We start from the raw sequence: 27236 nt of genomic DNA on the forward strand, positions 1-27236 counted from the left end.
TTTGTTGAAAAAGACAGCTTGATTGACTTTATTGATCAACAGCGCATTACAAGTGTATTGGTTCCAAAAAGATAACATCTACAAACCTGCACTCACCAAACATGTTTTAGGTACACTGAACAGCACACAAAGTACGTATGTACAATACACCCATTTACACGCTGGCATCATAATATACAGGAGTGTGCAAAGAGCCATTATAGTACAGTGTTATTGGCAATGGCACGTGATGCTGGAATGATGGCTCGAGTTATTGACATGAAAACACACGGCGGCGGCTCGGCTCGGCTCGGCTCGGCTCAGACTGATTCGTTCGTCTTTTAAATTAGAAACCAGCAAACGGTGTCAGTGCATCCTTAATAGTTTGACAGTCAACAAGAAAGAACACATAGCAAGTTGCAATAAATAATTGAGAAGGCATAACACATCCGGAGAGCATGTTTGATCAGACTGGTACAAATTGGAAAAAAATGAACAGAGCCCCTATTAACACCAGCTGAGATAAATGATCATGGCCTGCCTGATTAGGACGACCCTGGAGCATTGGGCTCCTGAGGTCAGAGGTCATTCATACCCTTGAGGATTGACAACCTGATTGAATGACATCAAAGATATGATTTTGGCACCATTTTTGTATTTTTCCAATGCTCAATGAGCATTTATTTGCTTGTATGTCATGGTTTTCTTGTTTTTCTTTTCTTTTTAAATCAAAAGTATTTGATCACATTGTTGGTGGAAGATGAACTGGAAGAGTTCCCTGCTCCGTACTTTCCATTTTTGCAAGATATTAACAAAAAAAGACAAAGCAGTGAAAAACAGTGGTGCTTGACAAAACACAGATTTCAGTCATGCGAAAACAAAACCTACTGAAAATAACAACTTCAAATTTCTTTCTCCCAGAAAACAGAAGAGACTCCTCGCCTTCGCAGCTTTCGCAGCAAATTGAGAGGGTTCCTCAATTGTTAGTGATCCAACAAAGTCTGTGTGGATCTTGCTGCTTTGAGGGGGAAAAAAATGGGCCTTGCCCGTATTCTCGGTTGAAAAGTTGAAATGACACAATTGTCAGATCTAAAGGCTTTGGATTTGCCCGCCAGTGGTTGCTTTTCCAAAACGGTCCACATGCATCCATCCATCCATCCATCCATTGCTCACAAATGTCCCATGGGATGAGCAGTGAGTAGAACAATCAGACTCATCCAAAGGTTTCATCATCATCATCATCATCCTCCTCATCCACACAAGTACGAAAGTCATTTGATTTGCGCATGTGACATTTGACGTGTTCAGGTGCTAAAGAAATGACCGAGCTCCCGTCAAGTGTCGCTCTTGCAGCTAAACGGCATGAGACTTTGCCATCGACTGCATTTTGTGCACAACGGGAAGACCTCATTTGAATACATACACGAGTTGTATACTGTGGCCTGTCAGTTGCATGTCCAAAACAATCAATCAATAAATCTGGTATTGAATGTGACTTTCCCATACTCTGTGGGCTTCAGAGAGTATTTGTGCTCATTTGAACAACAGTATACTCTGAATGAATTATTCAAGTAGGCCAGCCATTGCATGGAAGCTGTGATCTACTCTTTTAATGATCAAAAGGAGAGAGCAGGAAATGTATGTCAAAGTTGGTTGTTAATGCAAACACAGCAGCTCATTGTGAAGAACAGTAATGGCAGTCCGAAGACACATTTGCAGATAAACAGCCCATATCATAATATGTACACATTCTTCAATATGAAGAGAAAGAAGATGGTCAGTCTCTCACTTAACCATGGGTTCTCGCTTTTCATCTTTTTACACAAGAACCATTTCATGTGCTTTTTGGACAGCTTTTTGTTGACACCATTGGTTCTTCTTTGGAGATAGGACGTATTTCCCCCTTCCTAGCATCTTTGTACAATGGCTACTTAAGGTGGCGCTGTCTGTCCTTGAATCAAACTTCAAAAGTTGGCAAATGGAAACGGGCTTTTATGCAGGTCAGAGCAGATCAGGGCTTGTAAAGAGCAGTTCCTTTTTTTAACCACTTGAAGAGCTGCTGACCCTGCAAATGTGCATTTCATCACTTCCATCGAGACATGACGTTGAAACGGAAGCGAGAAGAGAAGAGCAGAGTCTGAACCGTGTTGGCGAGGAAAAGGAAGGGAAGGGAGGGGAGGGGAGGGGAGGGGAGGGGAGGGGAGGGGAGGGGAGGGGAGGGGAGGGGAGGGGAGGGGAGGGAAGGGAAGGGAGGGGAGGGGAGGGGAGGGGTGGCATGTACACGTGCAAAAGTAGAGCACACCGCCCTTCCCAAAAAACATTGGCCATTAAACAGATTCAGTCGGAGACTGCTCATCGACGTGGCGCCTCATCGACTGAACGCTTTTCAGGATTTTCTTCTGATGTCCGGCAAGAGATACCCCGATCCTTTGGAGGTCTCTGACAAAACAAAAAGAAGTGTGAGCTGACGTTGGCAGTCTCAGAAAGAACTCATCAGCAAGAGGAGCAAGTGCAGTGCGTTCTACAGAACATTTTTTCGTATTCTATTTCACGTTTGCAAATACACTGTAGGAAATTGCAAACAGCAGCAGAAGCAAACATATGAAATAGGAGCAGAAGCAATGGATAATAGCGCTGCTGGAACCCAAAGGAGTAATCATTATTTTGAAAATACAGCCATTCATTTGCACCCTGATAACAAAAGGGAGCAGCCAGTCAGCCAGCCAAGGGAAAGGGAAAAGGAAAGACGGCGCTGAATGGCAGACAGATGCACGCAGGGAGCAGCCAGCCAGCCAGCCAGCCAGCAGCCTCCCTCCCTCCCTCCCTCCCTCCCTCCCTGCCAGACCTCCAGCTAACAAGATGCACGCTTGCTTGACGCATGCCGAGAGGGCCAGACGGAGCAGAAAAGAGAAGAAAGACGTACTCGGCGGTGATTTGAGTGACGAGCGGCAAGGAGGTGAAGCCCGATCCCAAGAAGGACTCTCTGTACTGGCTCATCTTCAGTGCAGCCAGCCACTCCTCCACAGAGTTCAAGCGGCTCAGATCCGGAGCACCGCCATCTAACAAAGGATGATGGGAAGGACTGGCGGCGGCCGAGGAGAGATGTCAAAGTAGTAGAAGAAAATTCGGCCATTTCAACGCTTTGACATTTGCCCTCACTCACCCGGGCGCAACATTGTTGCTGGCAGCTTTCAGGGATGCGGGGTTGCGGATCATTTTGTCCAACATGTTGACCACGTCCGGGAACTTTGGTCGAGCGTTCCTGTCTTTTTGCCAGCAGTCCAGCATCAGCTGATGGAGAACCGTCGGACAATCCATGGGGGCCGGCAGGCGGAAGTCCTGCTCGATGGCATTAATCACCTGGGACATTTGCACGGTAGCTTTAGTGCCTCCTCCCAATCATGCCATTTGATGACACTGACTAAGTAGCATTTCTTACAGTGGCATCGAGAGGAGTGAAAAAATACAACAACAATCGGAAGAAGCTTCATTAAGCTGAGAGGGCTCGTCATGGAAAATCCAAAGGCGTGATTCCAATTCAATTGTTCATTACAGTTTCTTTCGACTTGCTCCAAACTGCTTATTAAGAAATGGAGATGAGTTCAGATATTTCCATTTCCACGCTGGTATACTGTTTGCAATCACAGAGGAAATGAAAATAAATATTCATCTCGGCCCGCTGCGGTGTCTGATGTTGAGCAGGTAGCGTAGCTTTGAACGGACGCTTCCGGATTTGAAAGCCGTTTGAGATTTTTGGGGTATCAACAATACAAGATGGGGACGTATTTGCTCCGTCGTCTCCTAGTGAAAACGTGGAGCTGGAAAAGCGACTTTTATCTCCCTCCGCCTACTCCGAGGCTCTTTGATAGCATTTGCCTCGAAGCTTTTGAGCTGCCTTTTCAAAAAGCACAAGTCAGACTGCTTAAAATTCATCATGTGAAGTTAGAAGCCGGCGTCAAAATACTCGCAAGACGACCGCACGGCACGCCACGGCACGACACGACGGCAGCGGGAATTTGCGCTCAAGGTGAACTCCGAGTGACCCTGACACATTTCTTAAGCTTTGTGTTACCAAAAAAATCAATCAATCAATCACGCTACGCATTGCTGTCACTCAAAGTAGCAACATCACAGATGTGTGGATTCATGATTAATTCATGCTGAACACAGCACCTGTGCTAACCCCACTGACAATTTCAATTCTGTCCCCTCAGTTTGGAAATATTTTGCGGCACGAGCTGCAGATATATGTACATAGTAGATGTGTGTGTGTGTGTGTGTGACTTGTGCAGCGATTCAGGAGGTTCATGCATACTTAATAGGCTCGTTAGCTGCAGTGCTAGCACATCCTTTCCTCATCATTATGCGCTGCCTTTGCCATAATAAAAACGCCTCTCTCCTTCTACTGTCTCTGTCACAGCTCGATCGACTGTAGCGTTGGTTGCATTGTTCCAGGTCAGAATAGAAGAGGCCACGTTGCAACTTACATCTTGGTTACTCATATCCCAGTAAGGCCTTTCGCCATACGACATGACCTCCCAGGTGACGATCCCGTAGCTCCAAACATCTGAAGCCGATGTGAACTTCCTATAGGCGATTGCCTCTGGGGCGGTCCACCGCACCGGGATCTTGCCACCCTGAATGAAAAGTGCCGTACAGGTCAAGTCTAGTTCGCATTTAGGTCTGAGCCGTTTCCAAATGACTGAGGCAAGAGGTAGAAGAAGAAGAAGAAGAAGAAGAAGAGAGCAACACAGAGCACATCATACAGTCATCAATGTAGACTCTGTAAGCACGTGTGTGTGTGTGTGTGTGTGTGCATGCGTGCGCTCGCTCACCAGTGAACTGGTATACGTGGGATCGGAAGTATCTTCCTCCAGATAACGAGACAAGCCAAAGTCAGACACCTTACACACCAGGTTGCTGTTAACCAGGATGTTGCGAGCCGCCAGGTCTCTGTGAACGTAACTCATCTCGGCCAGGTACCTGCGAGCGAGCGAGCGAGCCACGTGATTGATTAGGAATCTCCCGCTCGCTGTAAAAGTGACATGGGACTTTGCGTGTTTCCATTTGCGTGTTATCTTTGCCTGAAATGGGAATGGGATTTAAGGCTCGCTCGCCAACCGCTTCACTACGGACGTCTGATTGAGTAGAGAGGATTGCGGGCCGTTCTTACGGGCCGTTCTTACGGGCCGTTCTTACGGGCCGTTCTTACGGGCCGTTCTTACGGGCCGTTCTTACGGATGTTGCAACTGCCTGTTTGACTTTGCTGATGTGCGCACAACAAATGATGTACTATATCTGTGCTCACCGCATCAAATTGCTTCAGAAATGACATTCAACAGAACAACCGAAAGAAAGCATGAGCTTTCATCAGGAATGAAATCCGTAAATGCGTGTGCATGTGTGCATACCTCATTCCAGAAGCGATGCCTCTCAGCATACCAACCAGCTGGATGACTGGGAATTGCCCGTCATTTTGCTGCAAGAGCGCACAGCGAGACACGAGTATTTTTCGACTTCTCCGCACAACGGAAGGTCTGACAGGTGAAAACATTCAGCGTGCCTAACAAGTACACTTAAGCAAAGGTCAGCAGGTTGGTGCGAAAAGAGCAATCGCTTGCCATCACATGCACAACAACTACGCAGCATGCGTATGCTTAAACATTTGTATCCGTGCAGCACTTTGCTGAAAAGAAAAAGGGGAACTAAACCAAAAAAACTGACAACGAGACAACGTGGAGCACCTTGACACCACACAAAGCCTTGGACCTAGTGTGTGCGTGTGCGTGTGTGTCTGAATGTGTCAATAGAGGAATCGAGTCCAAAAAGATCACAGTGTGAGGACTGAGCATCAAACAGTTTTCTTTCTGTTTTTAGCAGTGCCTACAAAGGCCATCAAACGGATGGACTGACGAGCGGACAGACGGACGGCGTGCTGGCAGGAAGAACAGAGCAGGAGCTTATTTCTCTCTTTTGTCTTTTTCTGGAAAAGCAGCTAAGGTCTTCCTTGGCCATCTGTTTCTCAATATGTGTGTATTTCTTTGTGCCTAAGTTTCTTTGACTCAGAAAATCAACCAATCAACCAATCAATCAACCAATCAATCAACCAATCAATCAACCAATCAATCAATCAAAATAATGATATTGAAGGGTTTGCGACAATGATTCTATTGCACGGACCTTCCTCATGATACCAATCCTCATGATTGGCTGCATTCAAACTTGTACTTGTAAATACTAAATAAACAAATGCATGTGACTTACTCTGAGAAATGAGTCAAGAGCTCCATTTTCCATGAATTCTGTGATAATCATGGTGGGCCTACTCTTGGTGACCACGCCTTCCAGCCTGATGATGTTTGGTTGGTCAAACTGGCCCATGATTGAGGCCTCAGACAGGAAGTCCCGCCGCTGCCTCTCAGAGTAGCCCACCTTCAGCGTTTTAATGGCAACAGGAATTTCTCTTTTGCCCACAGGCTTTAGTCGCCCTTTGTACACCTCTCCAAATTCTCCTGGAAGAGAAGAAAGGCGGTTGGGTTTGTTTTTTGTTGCAGAGAATATCGTTTCGGATTGCGGCCCAATTCTTAAAAGCCTGAGCCTTTCTCTCGCTATCGCACACGTATGCTCAATGGGCTGATATGAAGTGCCGGCGTGATTTTGGGGAGGGCTGAGCGCAAATGCGTTCACTCATTGGATTGGGCATGGCAAAGGAGGACGATCGCATGTTTACATTTGTCGATACGTACGAGCTCCCTGAGAGGATTTAGCTTTTGATCGGAATTTGCTTTGCTTTGTTTGTCAAAGTTTCACTTTGCTAAAATACAAAAGTACCATTTGATGCAACACATCAAACGCAATTTTCCACCGCGATAGCAGCAGCAGCATTGACCCAACTTATTATCCTTTGCTGGATGTTCCAGCATAAATGAAAGCAAATTTCTCTCGACTTCAAAGCACAGCAAAATAATTGGAATGCCTTGTTCCCGCCTCATGCTCACCGACATGTAAAATTGCTTTATTTAGTCCCGTCTTATCTGCTGTTTCAAGTGACAGGCTGTCTCTCGGAAGGCGCAACAAGCGTCGCCAATGTGGCCTCGGAATACATAGTATATCGGGAAGAATGTACGTACGGACGCGGTGGAACTTGCCAATATGAACGCACGAGTCGTCGAAGAAGAAAACAAATACGTTGGTGCTCGCGCTAACCACCTGGGTCTGCGCAGCGTGCTTACCCGAGCCGATGACTTCCTCTATCTTGACACACGAGGGATCGATTTCCTTGGCAAACTCTCGAACAGCCTCGTTGGGGTCTTCGTAGGTGAAAGGGTCAATGTATATCTTGACCCCCGGTGAACTGTGACCATCAGACATGGTGGGGAAGGTCACCGTGGGGGTAGGACCACTAAACATGTCACTTCTCAGCGCCACCTCTAATGACACAAAGGAGAAGCACAGCTTTACACTTGAGAGAGGAAGTAAAAAAAAAAAAAAGAAACGTCCATATCTTCAAACAGCCTCATATGATCGAAAAAAGTGTCATGGCTCCTACCTCCCTCAGCATTGTACTGCTGCAGCTTGTCACCAAAGGCACTTTCTTTCAACTGCCTTCTCCTACAGGAAAAAACATTTAGGAATGGACGCAAGGTAGGACTGTCAAACACGATGTGCAAATCTTGGCAGGCATGCATGCATGCATGCAGCCAATGGCGTGGCAAAGTGCATTTGGTTTTCGGAGTGAATCACCTGCTACATATGATGACGATGGCTACCAGGGAAACGATACAAACTCCGCCTACTAAGGAGCCTGCAATCAAGGAGAGCTGCTGTCCGAGGTCTGACTTGAACTCCTCTGCAAAAACATCCAAATGGTGTTCATTCAATTGTTGCACTGAATTGTTGGAACCCTAATATTAGTCATATGAATAAAGAATGTTGGTTAGGTAAATTGACAAATTTGCAGACTGATTTCCAATCCGGCGAAAGCGCTCATGTGCCATGATTGTGCATGCGTATCCCGCTCCCTCCTCCTCCGCACGCGGGCAGGCACACACCTCCACAGCACTCGAGCAGCACACCCACCCACCCATCCACCCACCCACACACACTTACCATCAGTGAGCGTTTGGAAGAGCATCTCTTTGCTGTAGGCTCCGTAGCCGGCCACGGTGCGAGCCCTCACCTGAACCACGTAGCCGGTACCCGGCCTCAGCCCCTCCACAATCACACCGGGGGTCTGGCTCCGAACTAGCGAACTGTTGGACGCTTGAGTCTGTGGGGAAGGAAGGAAGGAAGGAAGGAAGGAAGGAAGGAAGGAAGGAAGGAAGGAAGGAAGGAAGGAAGGAAGGAAGGAAGGCAGGCAGGCAGGCAGGCAGGCAGGCAGGCAGGAAGGAAGGAAGGAAGGAAGGAAGGAAGGAAGGAAGGAAGGAAGGAAGGAAGGAAGGAAGGAAGGAAGGAAGGAAGGAAGGAAGGAAGGAAGGAAGGAAGGAAGGAAGGAAGGAAGGAAGGAAGGAAGGAAGGAAGGAAGGAAGACTATTCACCCTTGGCTGAACTTTCCATCCCATCAAAATCTATCACGTCCTTCATGCTTTGGCGTACGCATGTCCTGGCCTGGAACGTATGTACGTATGTATGTATCTGCAAAGAGCAGAGACTCTGCGTGACAAATTGCTAAACGGTAGTGTTGACGAAGCAGCTTGCCTGCACATGCTAGAGTACAGCTGATAACTGGGATTCAGAATTTCTGCTTTGGAAACTGATACTCATGGATTTCAACAGCGCACATAGTAGCCCTGCCTTTTACCTCATTCGCATGGAATGTTCATCTTCTATGTGTATTCCTATTTTTTTTCCTTTGATAGAGCTATTCGGGGTTGTTTTCGAATCATTTGCGGGCAATCGCCACGGTCCTCATTTGTCTATTTGAAAATCCAATTTGAGCCCGCTCCACAAATATTGCTGTGGCCCTTTTCTCCAGTTTTATTTTGAAGATATCATTCCAAAGAGTCCAAATGGACACGTTTATCTGAAAAACCTCGGTTTCCATTAGCGCCCATCTTGATAACATATCAGAAGCAAGTGCCCAGGGCGAGTCGGTTCAAGCCCAACTAGACCACACGCAAGCCCGCCGCTTCCAGGAAGGCTCACTATTTTGGTGAGGAATTCAAAAAAGGGGAAAAGATGATAGAGATGAGGTCACGATGGCAAGAAAGATGGGGGTGGAAATCATACTGGATGAATACAAAAGGCCGAGAAGACGGCGGGAAAAAGAGAATATCAACAAAATTAGGCTTGGGGATGTAGAATGAGCTCAAAGCAATTTGGGCTCAAATATTAAATACTAGAACTGCCGAAAAAAAAACAACAAGAAAAAAACACATGGAAGCCTTTATTGTCCAAGCTTGTCATTACCCCTGACATAATTGAGCAAAGAATTCCTTCCAAACACACGAGCAATAACAATGAATCGGATACAAATGAAAAATGAGGGCATACGCTTGCCGATAAAGGTTTATCTGTGAAAAATTAAGAATTATAAAATTGGAAGTGACCACAGAAATTGGGTCTTAATGTGAGGTGGGGGGGGGCTGCCACAGAGGGAAGGTTAGGCTGGCCCCCATCTGGGATGGAAGGTCTGGTACCCAGAGATAAGCAAGAAAAAAAAAAAATCCTACCACTCTGTGCCATATTACATTTGTGGAATTCAAACCTCGTTATCTACAAGAGTGAAGGCAACGGATGAGGACGTAAGGAGGAGGGCCAGACCAGGTGGAAATGGAGAAGAGAGAAAAGAAATTGTCATCAATGAATTGAAAATGAACAAACAGTGAAATGACAAAACGTGAAATGATAATTAAACATTCAAGCGTGGTTGACAGATTGCCGCTCGTTTCTCTTTCTTTTCGAAAGCATTTTCAAATGGACATCAGATATGCTATGCTGAATGTGACGTTCTAACGTCGGACCTCATTAGACGTATGAAATGAAATCAAGCGCAAATGTTTGACCGTTTACTATCGTGTTGATTTCTTATGTTTTAGTGTTTTGCTTCTTCAGAGCCACCTAAAGGAGGTTTGCACAACTGATGTAGCATTCATTCATTCATTCATTCATTCATTCATATTTTGCTTGAAGCCTAAATGCTCGTGCTCTTTGGAAGCTGGAGGTCACGCCAGCTTTGCTTCATGCAGTGCATCTTGAACACATTCCATCGCATCCCTTTAAACTTGTGCTCATGAAAGTGAGAAGACATCCAACCACCAACCAGGCAGCGCAATATGTTCCTAACTGTGTGTGGGTTTCTTAATGAAATTCAAATCTATGAAGAGAGCCCAAATCAAATGAAATGACTCCATCCATCACTTGACGAAGCACTCACGTTTAGCTCCAATAGCCAGCCCAGTTCATATTCCACTTTGGCACTGCATGCTGAAGCCATCAAATATCAGCCAATGATAATGAACTAGCCAAATATATGACAGACAGACAGACAGACAGACAGACAGACTGTATACATCTGATAACGACCTAGGATGTTGTCAGAGCTCTGACAAGAGATAAGAAAATGAGCCCTTACACACAGCGAGCCATATTGTCGTCAACGAGCGTATTCAAAGTTATTTGTTTTTCTGTACATGCCAGTAGAGGCGTGAAGGCTTATTTGTTTCAGCAAGTTAAAATGAGCGAGCTGTGTCAAGCTGCGAGCAGTGTCTTTTGGTTGTCCCCATTTGATTGATTGTAACGGATTGGCAGGAGTGAGCAGTACGGACAAAGCGGACAGAAAAAGCGCAGGAACCTTCCAAATATAGTACCTGATCATAGTATCGTATCTCGTAGTCCAGGATGATTCCATTGGGCTGTTCAGGGGGCGGCCACGACAATGAGAAGCTGCGGCAGGTTGAGCTCACTTGGTGCATTATGGGGACCACGGAGGGAGCTGTTCAAATGCGCACACACACACACACACACACACACAGGTGCACACAGTTAGCACACAACAATGATGCAAAGACATCAAACAAGATGTTATGCGCTTGCCACTAATGGGGGAGCCAGATCATGCTTTTACCAGCCAGCCACTGGCTGGTGGCCATGGGGTAATAGTCATGTTTATGCTTTGGCTGCTGGGATTTTTACGTTGCATGACATGGAATAGAAACACCTCGTGGCTGTGTGTGCATGGAAAACAAAGGCAATCAAAAAAACAACACATTCTATGCATTGCTAAAATCCATCATGCAAACGACTGACTGCTTTTTTTGGTGTGGCTCAGGATGTTAGACTGCATGAAATCCACCTTCATGATGCCTCCGCCAGGCTGTTCTAATCCTTGAGATTTGTTTGTCAAATTGTCTTCATTTGACAGAATGAGCCAACAAAGACTGAAAAGGCAATACGACGACGTCATCGTTCCGTACATGACTGCGTGGCGTAACGATACGTATCTCCTCCTGGCATAGGCCAAATATTTGGGCAAGGTTTTAGAAGCCCTCCCTCGTAGAGGAAAAAGAAAGGCCTTTTTTGGTTGAATGCTAAAACATTGATGGGATGAGGAGATTTGGATGTGACAGTAGATGTGCTCAGAAGGAAGACAATTGATGACTTCTTGAGAAAGAATGAGCCTGGGATACTGCAGATGAGCTGGAACATTTCAATTGAAATTGACTCGAGTCTGTCTCAATAAAGGCTCCATGGGCCAGTCAGTCACTTGGCTGACTGTGACAAGGAGGGTAGGGCCAGGCAGGCGGCAAAGACAAGAACTAAGAGGAAGGCAGTGGCACGATGAAAGCTGCCGGAACAACACACGGGGAAGGAGATGACAAGCTGAGCTCAACATGTTTTATGAATTAAAAGGCTGCAGCTCCATTCCACCCCACCCCCCCTCAGCCGTCCACATTGCCCCAGGGTACGATTACACACACCCCACAGATGGCCCCACGCACACACACACATAATGCTTTTGCACTCACCGGCTTGATTGGTTGTAATGTTGATTGACACCTGCTGGGCAGGATGAGGGCTCTTATTGGAAACTCCATTTACTGCCTGTAGAATAGCACCATTTCAATGGGGTAGAACATGATAAACACATTTTCCAACCCAAGAACTCGAGTGCATCATTTTGCTTGAAATAAATACAAACAAAACTCAGCTTTGTACAATGAAATTAACAGCACCTTTACCATTTACGCTATTATTGTCAGCAATGTTTTGAGCCAGGGCAGCCAAATGCAGCTTGAACCGGGATTTATTGAAGGGAAAGGGAGTTGGAAGGGAGGTAGGTGGCTGGCTGGCTGGCCGGCTGGCTGGCTGGCTGGGGAACCCAACACACAGACGGGAGAAAGACCCACGGCCAGCAAACAGACAGACTGACCGACCGATGTCCACTTGGACAAGGCGAAAATTCTGACCGTGCGCCTCCAGACAGACCGGGCGGGGGAAAACCAGACACCAGGAACACTGACTGGACACAACAGTAGACACCGACAAGGAAGTCGGTATTGCCGGCCGGCCGAGCGTGCTCTGGCACGGGCATGACAATTACTGAATGCGCTGCTTGCTGTATTAAAGGGCTTGATGTCTTTTGCTACACGGTGACGCGAAACAAACCTCGATGTCAAAGACGTATGAGGTGTGGGCCCGCAGCTTGCTGATTTCCACCTTGGTTCCTTTTAAGCCCCTCCGAGCCGGAACGTAGGCCACGCTGTCGTCGCACGGCTGACACACCCGTCGCTCGCTACTGTGACAGCGCTGGCACAACACGTTGTAGGTCAAGTCTTGGCGATGACCCACGTCACGCGGTGGATGCCACTCCAGTTGCACCCACGTCTGGTTAACGACCGAGACCAAGTTACGAGGACCTGAAGGGACGCCTGGAGGAGGAGCAAGATTGGGAAAAAAAAAATAAAAATAAATCTTTGGAAACCAGATTTTTCTTCCATAAGCATCCATTTATGCGCACGCTGCAGTGAGTTGCGTGTACTGTGTGCGCTGGCGGCTAAGTATTTTGTTATGCGTGTCGGCAACAAGCAAATTTAGGTCAAATGAGGTCATTTGAACAACTTGCTGACTCAAATCATTTGCATACAAGTGAAACCAGGGGAAGATGACAGCAGAATGCGCCATGGTTTCTTTCCTCAGTCTGGAATTGGATTTTTTCAACGGTCAAGGATTAGCACCGATTTCAGCGGTGAAAGTGAACTGTACATGAACCGCCTTTGAAATTCCCTAAAAACCACCGAGTGCTATCTAGGTCAGCGAGGGAGGACGTGCACATCTGAACCAATTCCCCGTTCTTTGCATTGTCAATGGCCTACAAAAGGCATTTGGGCTGCAGAATCCCAATATATAGTATACACGTCGACTTACATCCTGCACGCACGCCCTCGTACGTAAGCGTTGGAAGCTGGAGGAGAGGAGGTAGACGCATGCACAATGTGACTGGCTGCAGAGACAGACTGAAATGATTCACGTCTCAACCTACTTCCACCACGTCTCAGCGGGGCTGCGATAGAGAGCGCCTTTCGAAGGCTGCTCCTCGTCTTGCATAGCAATGCGGCCACGCAGTCACTTCAATGAAAGCCCAGTGGAATGTGACGTGCACATTTTAATCACCTCAACTGTCCCTTAATACATTTTTCACGCTGATTTTAAATGTGTTTCCTTTTTTTTTGCACATGAGGCCATTGAGATATTTTCCAATTTAGTAAGACGTGCGATGAGCCGGCACCGCGGAGAGGGACGTACTGGTGCACGGGTCGTGCGGCTTGTCCATATCGCCCCGATAGTAGCCGTTGCGACAACCGCAAAGGGAGGCCGCTTCGATGGTGGAGCGGCTGTTGAGTGGACATTGCTGACATAAGCCGGGCCCCTGGGATGATTTAAAGGTGCCCTGCGGACAAGCTGGCGACAAATTGGAAATGTTAAGATGAAAGCAACAAAGTTAGCCAACAGCAGTTTGTAAGGGCCATTTTTGGTGAGTGCACATTATTTAGAACAGCCCCAAATGTGTTTTTTCGGTCGCGACAGACAGCACGAGACTTTGATAGCTTTCATCCTCTTTTGTGGGTCAGAGTGCTTTGTATGTGTTCATTCCAAACATTTGACCCTTTCAGTTGAAATGCATCGATGAATAGTTAAAGACGGGGCGGGGCGCCCCTATTTTGGCATTTTTTCATCATTCAGGAGGAGCAAGAAGTACTTTCTAAGTCAGACTGCGGACGTGCTCTTTCATGGTTTGCCATGCCCTCAGAAAATAGCAGTGTTGCAATGGAGGATAAGATCAGTGTAGATTGGAGGCTTGCTTTTGAACGACTCATGAAAGCCAAATCAAATAGCAGACTCCATTTGAGGCTGTTAGGAGATATCAAACAAACAAACTGTGCAGCTTCTCACAACTAGTAAGTGACTTCCATGAAAAATACTATGTTGCAATGAAGGCAGTGTTTGCAGTGAGAACATCGATATCCCATTGTTTCCAACGCAGCGTGCGGCGTGCGGCGTGCAGCGTGCGGCGTGCGGCGTGCAACAGAATAGCCAGCAGTGCCCTGTCATGCTGTCATGTTTTGTGGGTTGTTGTTGTCTTGACCTGTTGGTCGTATTGTCACTTCCTGTTTTGTTTTGGTAACTCTCCTCTCGTTTCAGTTTGTGGGTGCTTCCTGCTTGTCTTCCCTGATCCCAATTGTGTGCACCTGAGTCCTTGGTCCTAATTGTCTGCACCTGTGACCTGACCCTTGTGTGTCTATTTAGCCAGCGTCTTCCCCTTGTCTTGTGCTGGTGCATCTTGTCCCGTCTTGAGCACCAGCCATCACATGCGTTACAGATACCCCTTTAGAGAACCTAATTTAGAAGATACCTTTTTGTCAAGCCTGAGCTCTGTGTTTTTCCGTTGAGTTTTCTGCCACCGTGTTTTCCCTCTTTTGGAGGCACTTTTGGTTTTTTGCTGTCTCCAGCCTTGTTTTTCCCTCTTTTGGAGGCGCTTTTGGTTTTTGCTGTCTCCAGCCTTGTTTTTCCCTCTTTTGGAGGCGCTTTTGGTTTTTGCTGTCTCTAGCTTTGTTTTTCCCTCTTTTCAGAATCAGAATCAGAAAACCTTTATTGTCATTCTACATAGTACAATGAAATTGGAGACCTCCATCCAGTGCATGAGGTAGATACGAGTAACATAGTCAAGTAATCGACTAATAGAAAAGTAGATGAATAATCGGAAACAGTAGTGCGGACAAAGTGCAGTAGTAGTGCAGGAGGAAAGTGTCATCAGTGTCGGCTGGAGTTGAGGGCGGCTATGGCTTTTGGAGGCGCTTTTGGTTTTTGCTGTCTCCAGCCTTGTTTTTCCCTCTTTTGGAGGCGCTTTTGGTTTTATGCTGTCTCCAGCCTGTTTGAATAAATACCTTTTGTTGGCACTCTGCATCCGACCGAGTCCTCTCCCTGATCCAAGTCTGACATTTCCCTTATCATTTGTTTTTTTGTCTGCCATTGCTCGCTCCCAAAGTGCAGCAATGAAAAAGGCCATGGCATAGAGGATGCAGTCATGGAGAGACTGCACTCTGGTACTCCTTGTAGCTTTTGCCATGAAATGTTTCCAGAGCAATTGAGCACTTCAAGCCATTGGGGAGAAGCACTTTGTTAGGAAAGCCAAAATGGCACCAAAACGTTGACCCTGGTTCCTCACTCAGTTGATGCTCTGTCTGCGGCAATGTGTGGAAGCTCCTCTGCCTCCGCCTCCGCCTCTGCCTCTGCCTCTGCCGCCGCCGCCACCCCTGCAAAAGCCAACTTTGCAGCGCTGTCATTTAGGTGTATTGGATGTGCTGTGCCTGCTGTAGATGGTCGCTGTCAAACGTCAGTCCCATTTCCAGTTCGAGTACCAAGTAGAATCGCTCTTGTTGTTGAAAGTGTCTTTTTGGAGCTCAATAAAACGTAGTCAAAACGAAATAGGATTGTGCTTGTCTCAATTAGGCGAACGGAGAAAGGTTTGAAAAATGCAGATGAACAAAAGCACTGCGGTTCCTTGAGCTATCATCAGGGATTGGAAAGTGCACATCTTACCCAAGTCATTCATGCAGCTGGGAGCAGTCCGTTCAATCCCAAAGTTACAAATATTCCACACACATACTCTTTTTGGCAATAAAGTAAACTTGAACTTGAACTTTTGTGCCTTCCTTTGAAGTCATCCAAGATCTTCAATGTCCTTTTGAATAGGCCGACAAACATCTGGCTTGTCAAGGTCGTCGATTCGACAACAAGTTGCTATGCTCTGGCTGCGTGGCGTCACCATGGCGACATGTGCAGCCATTAGTCGTCTTCACAGACACAGCCTCTAGCTTTCAACGCTCATTCAAAGACACATCCAACTATGACCTGTGGCGGCAGCCTTTGCTTTTGCTCTTTTCTATTTATTTACCAAACTATCACATGAAATGGACAACCACTATCGAAGTGGAAATGAATGTGCCCAGTTGGAAAGCGCTTCATGTCTCTGTCAAAGTCAGTCGAATATTGTTGCGTGCGCTGCATTAAATCGTCAAACACCTAAAGTGGCAAATTTGCTCGATCGGTCTGCGCCAGGATCAATATGGCCTAATAGAAAAAGAAGATGGAGCAAAAGCCACCACGGTCACCTCGCTCATCAGTGCATTTGAGCAAAAGTGAGTGGCACTTCATGCAAACCCCTGAGTGAGGAATTACGACCGCTTTAGTGACTTTGACCAACTGACTGATTCGTTCTTCCGCACGTGACCTTAAAATGCTTCTTTTACCACTTTCCCTTTTGCTTACTGTCATACGATATCTCTCACGGTACAGAACTCATTTGCACTTTCCTAATTAGTGTGGGATGAAAAAGACTCACTTATCATTTCACCACATGTACAGGAACACACACCAAGAGAAATGTGCACACACACAATGGATTAGTCTCCAAAGAAAATGAGAAATGAGGGGAACTACTTGAAGGAGGAAATGGGGAAAGAGGGCAGATAAAAAGGCAGTGCAAATGAGAAACACAAGAGGATGAAGAGTATTTCGGTGCCAAGGCTGCGCTGCGCTGCGGTGCGCTGCGGTGGGTTACTTCCTTTAGCAAAAATACATCTGAGAATCTGTCTGCGCTTGTGATTATTCATTCATAAGCAGAAAAACTGGATTTTGGGGAGAGCATTCATATTGAAATGACTCTCCTCTGCTCTCCGCCAGCCTTGAGAGGCGCATGCATCACTGATGATGTTTAATGGACCAAGCGGGGACTTCCAAGATAATACTGTAGGTGCTAGCGCGCTTGTATACCGGTTAGCACGTCCGCTTCAAAGCCGGAAGACCTGGGAGGAAATATCATCTTTGTGTGGAGTTGACATGCTTTCCCTTTCCCTTTCCTTTTTAGAATCACCTTTACCAAGCGAGTACGCGTGTAGAAAGGCACAAGGAGTTGCTTTTGACAAGCCCGCCCTCCCTATCTCCCTCCCTATCGACCCCTCCCATTTTTTCCAGGCACATTTGGGAGCTATCAAATAAAAAGAAAGAGTCACCTCTGCACAAGTTGTCATTGTCTGGTTCATAACCCGCCTTACAGCTACAGCTGCCAATGGGTACCATCCACTCGCCATCCCCGTTACAGTAAAGCTTGATGGGCACATCCACTTCCTCTGCATTGGGGATGCAGCTTCCTCGAGCAATGACAAGCGATGTCGATTCTGCTCCGGTCAGCGTCTGCACGTTAAAAAAAATAAAATAAAAAGAAGAAAACACAGTCCACCAAAGGATGTCACCAAAGACAATTCCAAAGAGCAACTGGATCCGTTCCGTACCTCTGGAAAGTAAGCAAAGTTCTGAACGACGCTGGGACATTTTTTGTAGAAAACTCGGACAGCAAGAAGGGACATACAAGCTCCCAGATCCTGGAAAGCCAAATGGAAGCCTTTCCCTTTGGACAGTGGGCCAAAACTCCGAACTTCTGTGTTCACCTTCATTAACCTGCCGCCAAAATCCACTTGGGAGAAACTCTCATCTGCTGCGATGGTGTCCACCTATTATAGCCGGAGACACAAGCAGAAAAAGCAGTAAGATCCGACGAGCACTTGCGTTGTCATTTGCTCGATCTTTTAGCCGCCTGGGTTAGGGCTTCCGAAGCGAAGCGTCACTTCAAAAGCCACCGTGGTGTGGTGAAGGCTTCCGGCCCTCCGCCGTAATCTTTGAACTACGTTACCTTGAGAAAGGGGGCATTGGCCCAATATTCCACCCCTCGGACGGCCTCTGACACGGCCCTGTCTGTTTCCAAATAGTAGAGGTTGAACGTCTCTTTGCAGGAGCCAAGGACACTGGGGATGGAGGCGCAGTCTCGTACAGTGAAGCGGATTTCCACGTAGATTCTCAGCGCCGCCCTTCTGTCAATGTAGGTGGTGAGGAGCCAGTTGTTCTGGCTGGGCTCAAACACATTGCACACTTGATACGTCCTGATGGTGTTGAGGTTCTCGTCGTAGCCGCTCACCTCCTCCCACTGGGATGGATGGATGGATGGATGGATGGATGGATGGATGGATGGATGGATGGATGGATGGATGGATGGATGGATGGATGGATGGATGGATGGATGGATGGATGGAGGGATGGAGGGATGGAGGGATGGATGGATGGATGGATGACAGATGGATGGATGGATGACAGATGGATGGATGGATGGAAGGCAAAATGGTAGCAGGCAGATGGGAGAAGAAAAATGCTTAGCGACTTTGCTCTAGATTGAAGCGACTTCTCTTCATCTGCATAGTTTGTCTTGTTCGGCGCTGCACCGTGTTGCGCAGCTATTAACAGCAACACACAGGGAGGCCGCGATCCAGCGTGCCGCCCGCCGACTCCCCATTCGGCACGGATTTATTATTCATATATTTGGAGAAAAAAAAAAACAGCCTCAACAACCTGCCTCTGGTGGTTCCCTAGCCCTGGTCTGAAGCGCCAAGATTTCATATTGTAGAAATTCAAAAGCCGTGTGCCTGTAGGTTGTCACTGAGCACTTTTTTATATTTTCATCTGACCCCACCATATTGAAATATTTGATTGTTTGAAGATGAATCAACAGCTATATTTGTCGTGGCATCCACACGATTATTGGTATTGTTTTTTTTCAGGACATGGATCTGTCTTTTGGCATGATTGCAATCGTGTTAATCCTGTTTCATCTCAATGTTAGATCATTCTAAAGTGTATTCAAACTATTCAGCCTTCGTTCGGCACGCGAGCGCACTCATGCTCACGTATCCATCTGGCAAAGAAAGAAAAAAAATGCTCATACTCCATTGGCAGGGAATGATATCCAGCCCAGTTCAGCTGTTGCTGTCCTTGTATCCATCACTGTATCTGGAACACAACAAATAAGGACAGAAAGGGCCATTAGCAATACATATCCGTCCGTACGTATGATCCAAGCAAAATGCACCGTATGCCCTTGTCCATATAAAAAGCTATTTGCATTTTGCAAGCAATCCATTTGCTTCTAAACGGCATTAATAAGTGACATACATAAGTTGTACATCACGCAAGCAAGCCCCCAACATCCATCCAACCTTTGGAAGTAAAACACGGCGAGAGAACGACATCACACTGAGAGGCGGCGGCCGGCCGCAGGCAAACAAGCCGCTTGATTCCTCCTGCTCGTGCATTTGTTCATGCTGTCACCCTGCCTCTCATTATCTCCCTTCCTCCTCACAGCCTCCCCAACTTCACTCGTCTCTTTTATCCACCCCCCTTCACTTTGGGTGTTTCTTTTTTTTTTGTCAGTGAGCTCGCCTAATTACAGCATTTTTTTTTTCCAGCTCTCCTTGGAGAATGAAGGTCATTTGGGGAAACGAAATGCTTGTCACGCCGAATGTATTCCACTATCAGAAATCACAGAGCAAAGCTTATTCAAACAGTAACAATTGTCACCATCCAATTTGTAGCTTCAGTGCATTCACTGGTGTCTTGTCAACACACATATTCCGTGACAAAAATGCAGCTGCTTTGGGATTCGTTTAGTTCTCGGTATTCGCCTTGGCCATTCATTCCTCAGCTCTTTGTTGTTGCTCTACAAAATTCATGGGAGATTGATTCACGGTGCCATTGAAACATAGGAAATAGGACTACAATTGTCAAAGAGGGCTTTGAATTCAGGGCTTGCTTAGCAGCAGAACAACAATATGCAACCTATACCAGGAATTGGAATGGACCATCACGATGGCATCTGACGACTGAAGAGCAGTAAGCGCCAAGGTCTTCAGTGTGTTTGGCTTGAAACCGGTACGGCGGCAACAACAACCAAAAAATCCATTCGTACCTTTTATCCTGTTCGAGCAGAGAGCGACAATCTCTCCCGACTGATGGTGTCCGAAACAGAATTGAGCCAATATTAGAAATGCACCATTCCGAGCTTTTTCTACAACCTGCCTGCTCAGGTGTGCTTACAAATGAGGCAATATTGTTTAGGTCTAATGAGAACCAAATGTAGTCTTGTGTTTCATGGCTTTATTAGAATCATCATTATAAGTAACAACACATATCTTTGTGCAGAATAGGGAATACTATCATCAGCCTAATTACTTTTGACATATTGTGGGCTGTGCTTGCTTGCTTGCAGCCAGCCAGCCCGCCAGCCAGCCAGTCAGCCGGCCAGCCAGCAGGCCAGCCAGCCAGCGGGCCAGCCGGCCAGCCAGCCGGCCAGCCAGCCAGCCAGCGGGCCGGCCGGCCAGCCAGCCAGCCAGCCAGCCAGCCACACCTCCACAATCCATGCTGTGACACGACTTTAAATGTAAACCATTTAATGGAACAGCGGGTAAATCTTTTTGCTACGATAGCACTCGGGCTGTTAAAAGCTTGTTGAGGCCCGAGAGGAAGCCATCAGACCACAGCTGCCCACCCAATTGTATTCTTATACTGGCTGTGATCTACAAGTGCTGCTGGAAATTGTTACATTAGATCATGGTATTTGCATCCCTCAATCAAATGAGTGCCAATTACTTTGGATGTACAGGAGATGTGTGTGTTGGCAGAATTGAACATCAACAGATCCATGATGACATGTTAAAAGCCTCCCAGATGTTTGTTGACCATTTCAAGTAGAGTGAGTGAGAGAGTGAGTGAGTGACACAGTATCACAAAAGGCTCTGGGCAGTCTGTATCTGTCACGTCTCGTCCCCAGCCGTTCCACTAGGTGTCATGGTTTCTGTCTGTCTGTCTGTCTGTCTGTGTGCTCGCCCCTCCCCTCCCCTCCCCTCCCGTGCGCCCATGACGAGTTTGATTCTTCTCACCTGCCTCTTGTTACCTGTCGTGTATATAAGTCCCGTCTGCCCCTCCCTCACGCCCCGTCGGATCATTGTCGTCTTCATGTCTTTTGGTTCGTGTCGTTTTCAAGTCCGTTTGGCTTAGTCAGTCAGGCGTGTTATCGTTTGGTTAAGTCATGTCAGTTTGCCGAGTCTGTCTTTTGAGTTCCTCCGATAAACCAAGCTGGTCCGAGCTGCATTTGGTCGCCCTGCTCCATCCCATCCATGACAGTATCCAAGAATGCTTCTCATGTGAAAGAGCTCTCTCTCTCTCTCTCTCAGTGGGATACAGAGCTGTTTCAAATTACAAGCAGGATAATGAACACGTTGTTAATACCTCCCTGGGCCCCCCGCCCGCCCGCCCGCTAGACAGCGTTGGTCAAACGTGAACATTATTCTTTCTAAAAGCAGAAGATTTCATCCTGCTCTTGTATTTGATCAAATGATATTGTTGTAGCTCGTCCGTGTTCAATAACCGACTGCAGAGACAGACTCTAAAGATTTCAGTCCGGACCCATGCGCTGGTGCCACATTTTCCACAGCCATACCTGGTTAGCAACAAAAAGAAGTCTCACCCGCATCAGAAGAGTCCATTCAGCAGTTTGAAAAGACATTGGATCAGCAGAAAATGAGCATCACTTTCAAACACTGCGGAGAAAACGACCATTCATGAGCATTTTACAACCTACTTTGTGTTTTCGTCATGGAAGGGGGGGGGAAAGTGACGCATTTTCTAAGACGAGGAACTCTACATCCATCCAGTACTGCTACAACAGTTGTGGGCGTATTGGAGCCTGTCCCTGCTGACTTTGCCAGGGAAGCACGAGGGAAGCGCGAGGGAAGCACGAGGGAAGCGCGAGGGAAGCACCAGGGAAGCGCGAGGGAAGCACCAGGGAAGCACGAGGGAAGCACCAGGGAAGCGCGAGGGAAGCACCAGGGAAGCACGAGGGAAGCAGGGTTAACCCACCAACATCATGTTGAGGCCACTTTATTTGGACACAAAATCATGCCAACGTGCATCTTCTGCATCTCCCTTGACGACTTCTATCCAGCTATCAATCTGTCGACAGACGTTTCACTGCCATCGTGCCTGCACCTTACTGAGACAGAGGGTGGAGACGAGGTGGCACGCGCTCGCACGGTATCAAGCTCGCTCGGCCATGCCAACGCGATGTGCTGCAGGTTGACATGCTGTATTGCTGGAGTGGAGGAGGCCGAAAGGGAGGCGAGGCGTTTTCAAAAAGAACAAACAAGTCAACAAGATAAAGCCACAGATGGAAAATGAAATAAGAAGCCAAAACAACGGCGAACAAATAGAAGTTCTCAAACCAAAGTCCAAATCGAAAAGAAAGCAAAGGCGGCCACGACAAGTTGCTCAATGAAATGACAAGGTAGCAGAAAGGCAATGAAAGCTTCCACAAAGATGGATTGTTTTCCCATGAAGCGAAACTCTTTTCTTGTACCTTTGATGCAATTTTGACTGTCATGCTGCCCAAGTCAAATTTGCATTCTCATTCCCCCGACTCAATGCTGCCCTGCTTTTGCCGCACGTAAACAAGACAGCTGCGGAATTGGGCAAAAAACAACTTGCGTAAGCATCCGAAAATAGCAGCTTCGAAATCATTTGGAGAAGTGCATTTCATGGTGACCCTGGATTGGCAGCACTGCCACATGCAACCCTTTTTCTACATATACGTCCGTACATCTGTATGCATCAACCTATCTTTTCTTTTTCTTTTCTTCATCGACATCATTTAATCATCCAACGCCCGTTTTCCTTTCCTTTCCTTTCCCTTTTGTTGACACGGGCGTCCTCATCCAGCATGGCTCTGCCAGACCATATGCCCACAACACAAGAGGCTGCCAGCGTGCCCAATCACAAGTAACACATCATCATCATCATCATCATCGTCGTCATCGTCATCATCATCATCATCACCATCATCATAAGTCCAGAATGCCCACAGAGCCCAAATTTGGAATAAGTATGTCACTGCCCGTGACAACAACTAACTTGACCAAAGCACAGAAATGATTTTTGTTCAAAAAAAAAAAAAAATCAAGAGACAACGTAACCAAATATGGAGCATCACTGGATTTGTTCAAATGTGTTTGAAGTTGTAGAATTTCAATGGTTTGAATTTTTTATCAATTTCTGTGCAGCAACTGACATGAATCATCAATTAGTAGAGCGCCATGAAAAAGTTGCGTGAAAATTCACAGCAAAGATGTGAAAATTCATAGTTAAGGAAATATTTTCACACAAGCAGAACTCATGAATCACATCGCAGTTAACATTGGAGGTGTCTTGTTGGGAAAGCGAGTGAGTGGTGTGTCTAATACAAGACACACATACAAGGATTTTGATTCCCATCTCAGTGCATGAAGCCCAAAACTACTAAGTCAATATTGCTCTGGGGCTGATGACAAAACACAAACAAACGTACTACTCAAAATGCTGGAGGAGAATACCGATTTCATACTTGGAATGAAAGCTGAAGCGTGTTAAGGATCTTGTGAGCGACCACTCGGGCTCTGTGTCTGTCTCACTGATAACGTGAATATAGAAAGAGCATGAGCAGGCAGAGTGGAGCAGAGCAGAGCAGAGCAGAGCAGAGCATTCTGCACAAAGTAGCATTTCTATACGATGGGCCTCGCTTCTGTCAAGGTCCACTTGGGTCCACTCAGAGGTGCCCGGTGAGTATGTTTATCTTTCAGTGAGTGCAGTTATCCACTCAACAACACGACTGACCTAACGGATTCTTCATACTACTATATGCGTGTTTACATATAAAGTGGCCCATTATGGAAAAATCACAGAAATAAAAATCGGGTTAAGGAACAGGTGACACTAGCTAAGACGACACTACGTAGTATTCTGGGGAAAGGGGGTGTCGTGTCTTGTCTCTCTTCAACAGCCGTTCATTCCCTTTCTCATTTTCTGATCATTTCTTCAGTTGCACATTTTCCAATAGAGATACATTGGTGAGTGAATCTGTAAACGGCCATCCTTGAACAGACAAGACAATTCAGAAGAGAATGCTTCGCCAACAACAAAGTCTCGGGAGATGCGAGAGGACACCTGTTCTCCTTTTTGGAGCGCAAGCAACCAGCCAGCCAGCCAGCCAGCCTGCCAGCCGGCCAGCCAGCGTCTCTCTCTGCTCGGCTGCCAAAGTCACTTATCAACATGAGAGAGAAACAGTCACACACAAAGAAATAAATTGAACACTCAAAGGCAAAGGATCAAAGTTGCAACTTTTGATCACGGTGCTCGGAAATCAATGTCAGCTATTGTGCACAATCGTGCGCAAAATGCGCAATACTGGAAAGAAGGCGGCTCCACCGATCGCAGAGCCGGATCAATCTTTTTTAACAAGGCCCTGGAGAACACGGATGGTCCTGCTCCAAATACGCATTGCCTTGTTAAAAAGAGGATGAAATAGGCCATTGTGTGCAGAGCTCCTCTTTTGTACCCGGCAGTATGGGATGCGTCATCTTTGCCCTATTTTGTGGCAAAGGTGCAAGCCTGACACTTGGAGGGAGCTCATTTATTCCAGCCCATTGGGTGGATTGCATACCAAGTGCCACTTTAGCCCTTGCATGTGTTTCTGAGGCAAGTGGAATGGCATAACAAGGCGCCGTCAGCCACACTGCACCTCTTCCTCCAAGCCGCGTGCGCAAACTGTGCTGAGCCAAAATAGACCAATGCATCTTCACGTGCCCTAATGGGGGAGCCGCCTTGCCAGAGTCTGTCATTACACACACCATTAGAACACCACGGAGGATTTGGCTCACACTTTTATTTAAGACAGCAGCAGGAAGATGAACAAAAACCACGGGCGGCTGCTGCTGCTGCTGCTGCTGCTGCTGCTGCTGCTGCTGCTGCTGCTGCTGAGTAGTGTCAGAAGATGGAGAGACGCAGGATTTTGCAGGGATGGGTGGAAGAAACCAGGACACGTACATACAACTAACGAAACAAATAGAAATTCAGCAGATAAACAGTGGCGCAATCGCTTTGTTTACTCTTAGCAATAATGCCATAACTGAAAATGTTGGTCATAAATAATGGGGATATGTTCATCCTCACCACCAGGGTGGCGGGCGGATGTGTCTTTGGGCAGCAGGCGAGGAACACCCTGCACCGGTCGCCAGCCAATCGCAGGGCACAAACAGACAAACCGCCGTTCGCGCTCAAACTTTGACCGTCAACCATGCATGTATTTAGAGTGTGGGAGGAAAAATGGTGATATGCCATATTTACATCTTGGTCAACTGTTTCTTTCCAAATCACAGCCAAGAAAAGGAAAGCTTGCCTCAAATAGCAAAAACAAAGCAAAACAGCAAAAGATGATTTGGACCTAGTTGCTGTTGATTGAATGGCAGCACTCCAGGCTGCCGCCGCCGCTACTCTACTCTACTCTACTCTACTCTACTCTACTCTACTCTACTCTACTCTACTCTACTCTACTCTACTCTACTCTACTCTACTCTACTCTACGTTGCCTTAATTACGTTTTGAAATCAACAACCATACATCATAGTCACAATAAATGATGAAGCTGTCATCTTCAATTCGGAACACGAGGCTTTTGGAATTGAAAGAGAAAAATTGCATTGTGGGTGGACTTGATCAACAAACGTAACCTATTTGAAATGTCAGTCGTACAAGCGTAACATTTTCAATTGCAATGTTGGCTGATTTCTCATCACAGAAGCTGCAGGTTACAATTCTCCTTTTGAATCTCAAGGCGGTGGGTGTCTCTAATATTAGACAAAGCTGCAGTGCATTCCATGTTAGACTTTGCTCGTATTTGACTTACTTTGTTTCACTACATAAGAGGGAAAAACATGAGCAATGCCTGCCTGCCTGCCTGCCTGCGTGGCTGCCTGCGTGGCTGCCTGCCTGCCTGCCTGCCTGCCTGTGTGTTCATAGGCTGCACTGCAGTTTTACACCAACCTAAGCAAAAGAAATAAACACAGATTCCCCCCCCCCCCCCCCCCCCCCCCCCCAGGAAATACATTTTCATAAAGCTCTGTCATTAGATTGTGTAGCTTATGTTGGGACCAGGTTGTGCATACACATTGGAGGGGACAAACAACATTCTAGGAATGAAAGGAACATTTGTCTCGTGACTGCTTGCTTGAGAAAAAATGGAACAACATGATCCACCGAAAGTTGCAATTTCACTGCTTTGCTTTACTTTTCAGAATAAAACGAGACATCATCATTCAAGTAGACTTGGACTATTACAAGTGAATAGGTTGAAGTGTCAAAGGAGTAGCCTGGAATTGCAAATTGCTGACAGGCGAGAGAAAATGCGCTGCTACCTACCTTCTACTGCACACACTGAAGTGATGAAGCCCAGAAGAACGCCCGTAAAAGTGGGCAGCATGACTCCAAAGAGGATCCGCCAGTCCTCTCCCATCGTCACAAGCAATATCCCACTCATGCACTGCTGAGGATTCCGCACATCGCCATCGTCAACGAGAGAAAGGCAGGCTTGCACGGTCGTGCACACAAGGCTGACGGATGCTGTGATGCGCTGCTGTGAGGAAGGATGCTCCTCTCCTCTCTTCTCCTCTCCTCTCCTCTCCCACTTGTGCCATCACCGCCTCTCCAACACTTTTGTGGCCAATCAGAGAAGAAGATGGCGGCTCATTAACCAATCAGCTTCCCTTTGACGCCTGACCTCCACTCCAAACCCCAAGGACACAGCGACGCCAAGTGGCCAAACAGGAGAAAAGCAATTCGACTTCTTTCAAATTTTGGAGCTATTCATAATAATAATAATAATAATAATAATAATAACAATAATAATAATAATAATAATAATAATAATAATAATAATCATCATCATCATCATCATCATCATCATATATTCTGTATAACAGTGGGTGATCAATTCTGAAACAAAAAATAATTCTCTTGTTTGTATTTTTCAATAACAATACAAACTAGTGCAGCTTTTTGATGCCGTTTAAATG

The 27236-nt window shown here is 46.6% G+C and overlaps 1 protein-coding gene across 2 annotated transcripts; it reads right to left on the reverse strand.

The window, feature by feature from the left end:
• On the reverse strand, window positions 1-26840 carry LOC148389112 (ephrin type-B receptor 1-B-like). 2 transcript variants are annotated; one of them, XM_088393720.1, is made up of 20 exons: window positions 26584-26840; window positions 19250-19314; window positions 18167-18457; window positions 17769-17987; window positions 17490-17670; window positions 13723-13878; window positions 12586-12848; window positions 11946-12021; window positions 10788-10912; window positions 8089-8248; window positions 7723-7828; window positions 7529-7590; window positions 7212-7409; window positions 6244-6491; window positions 5391-5458; window positions 4815-4962; window positions 4467-4616; window positions 3143-3339; window positions 2903-3061; window positions 1-2418 (listed from the first exon to the last, which is right to left on the reverse strand). In XM_088393720.1, the coding sequence occupies exons 1-20, from the start codon at window positions 26699-26701 to the stop codon at window positions 2307-2309; spliced, it is 3102 nt and encodes a 1033-aa protein (XP_088249846.1). In that variant the 5' UTR covers window positions 26702-26840; the 3' UTR covers window positions 1-2306. The 2 variants fall into 2 exon arrangements, with proteins under 2 accessions (XP_088249846.1, XP_088249847.1); XM_088393721.1 differs by lacking the exon at window positions 13723-13878.
• Between the last annotated feature and the right edge of the window lie 396 nt (window positions 26841-27236).

The sequence above is a fragment of the Syngnathus floridae genome, chromosome 13 (assembly GCF_059516105.1).
Source record: "Syngnathus floridae isolate MCC-2025c chromosome 13, RoL_Sflo_1.0, whole genome shotgun sequence".
In the NCBI taxonomy this organism is placed as follows: Eukaryota; Metazoa; Chordata; class Actinopteri; order Syngnathiformes; family Syngnathidae; genus Syngnathus; species Syngnathus floridae.

Excerpts from the sequence above, each read along its gene's own strand:
- LOC148389112 (XM_088393720.1), bottom strand. The coding sequence starts at position 26,701 with ATGAGTGGGATATTGCTTGTGACGATGGGAGAGGACTGGCGGATCCTC. Across the intron at positions 6,492-7,211 it reads AGAGGAAGTCATCGGCTCGG|GAGAATTTGGAGAGGTGTAC; the intron begins GTAAGCACGCTG and ends CTTCTCTTCCAG. Across the intron at positions 3,340-4,466 it reads GGGATATGAGTAACCAAGAT|GTGATTAATGCCATCGAGCA; the intron begins GTAAGTTGCAAC and ends CAAATGTCCCAG.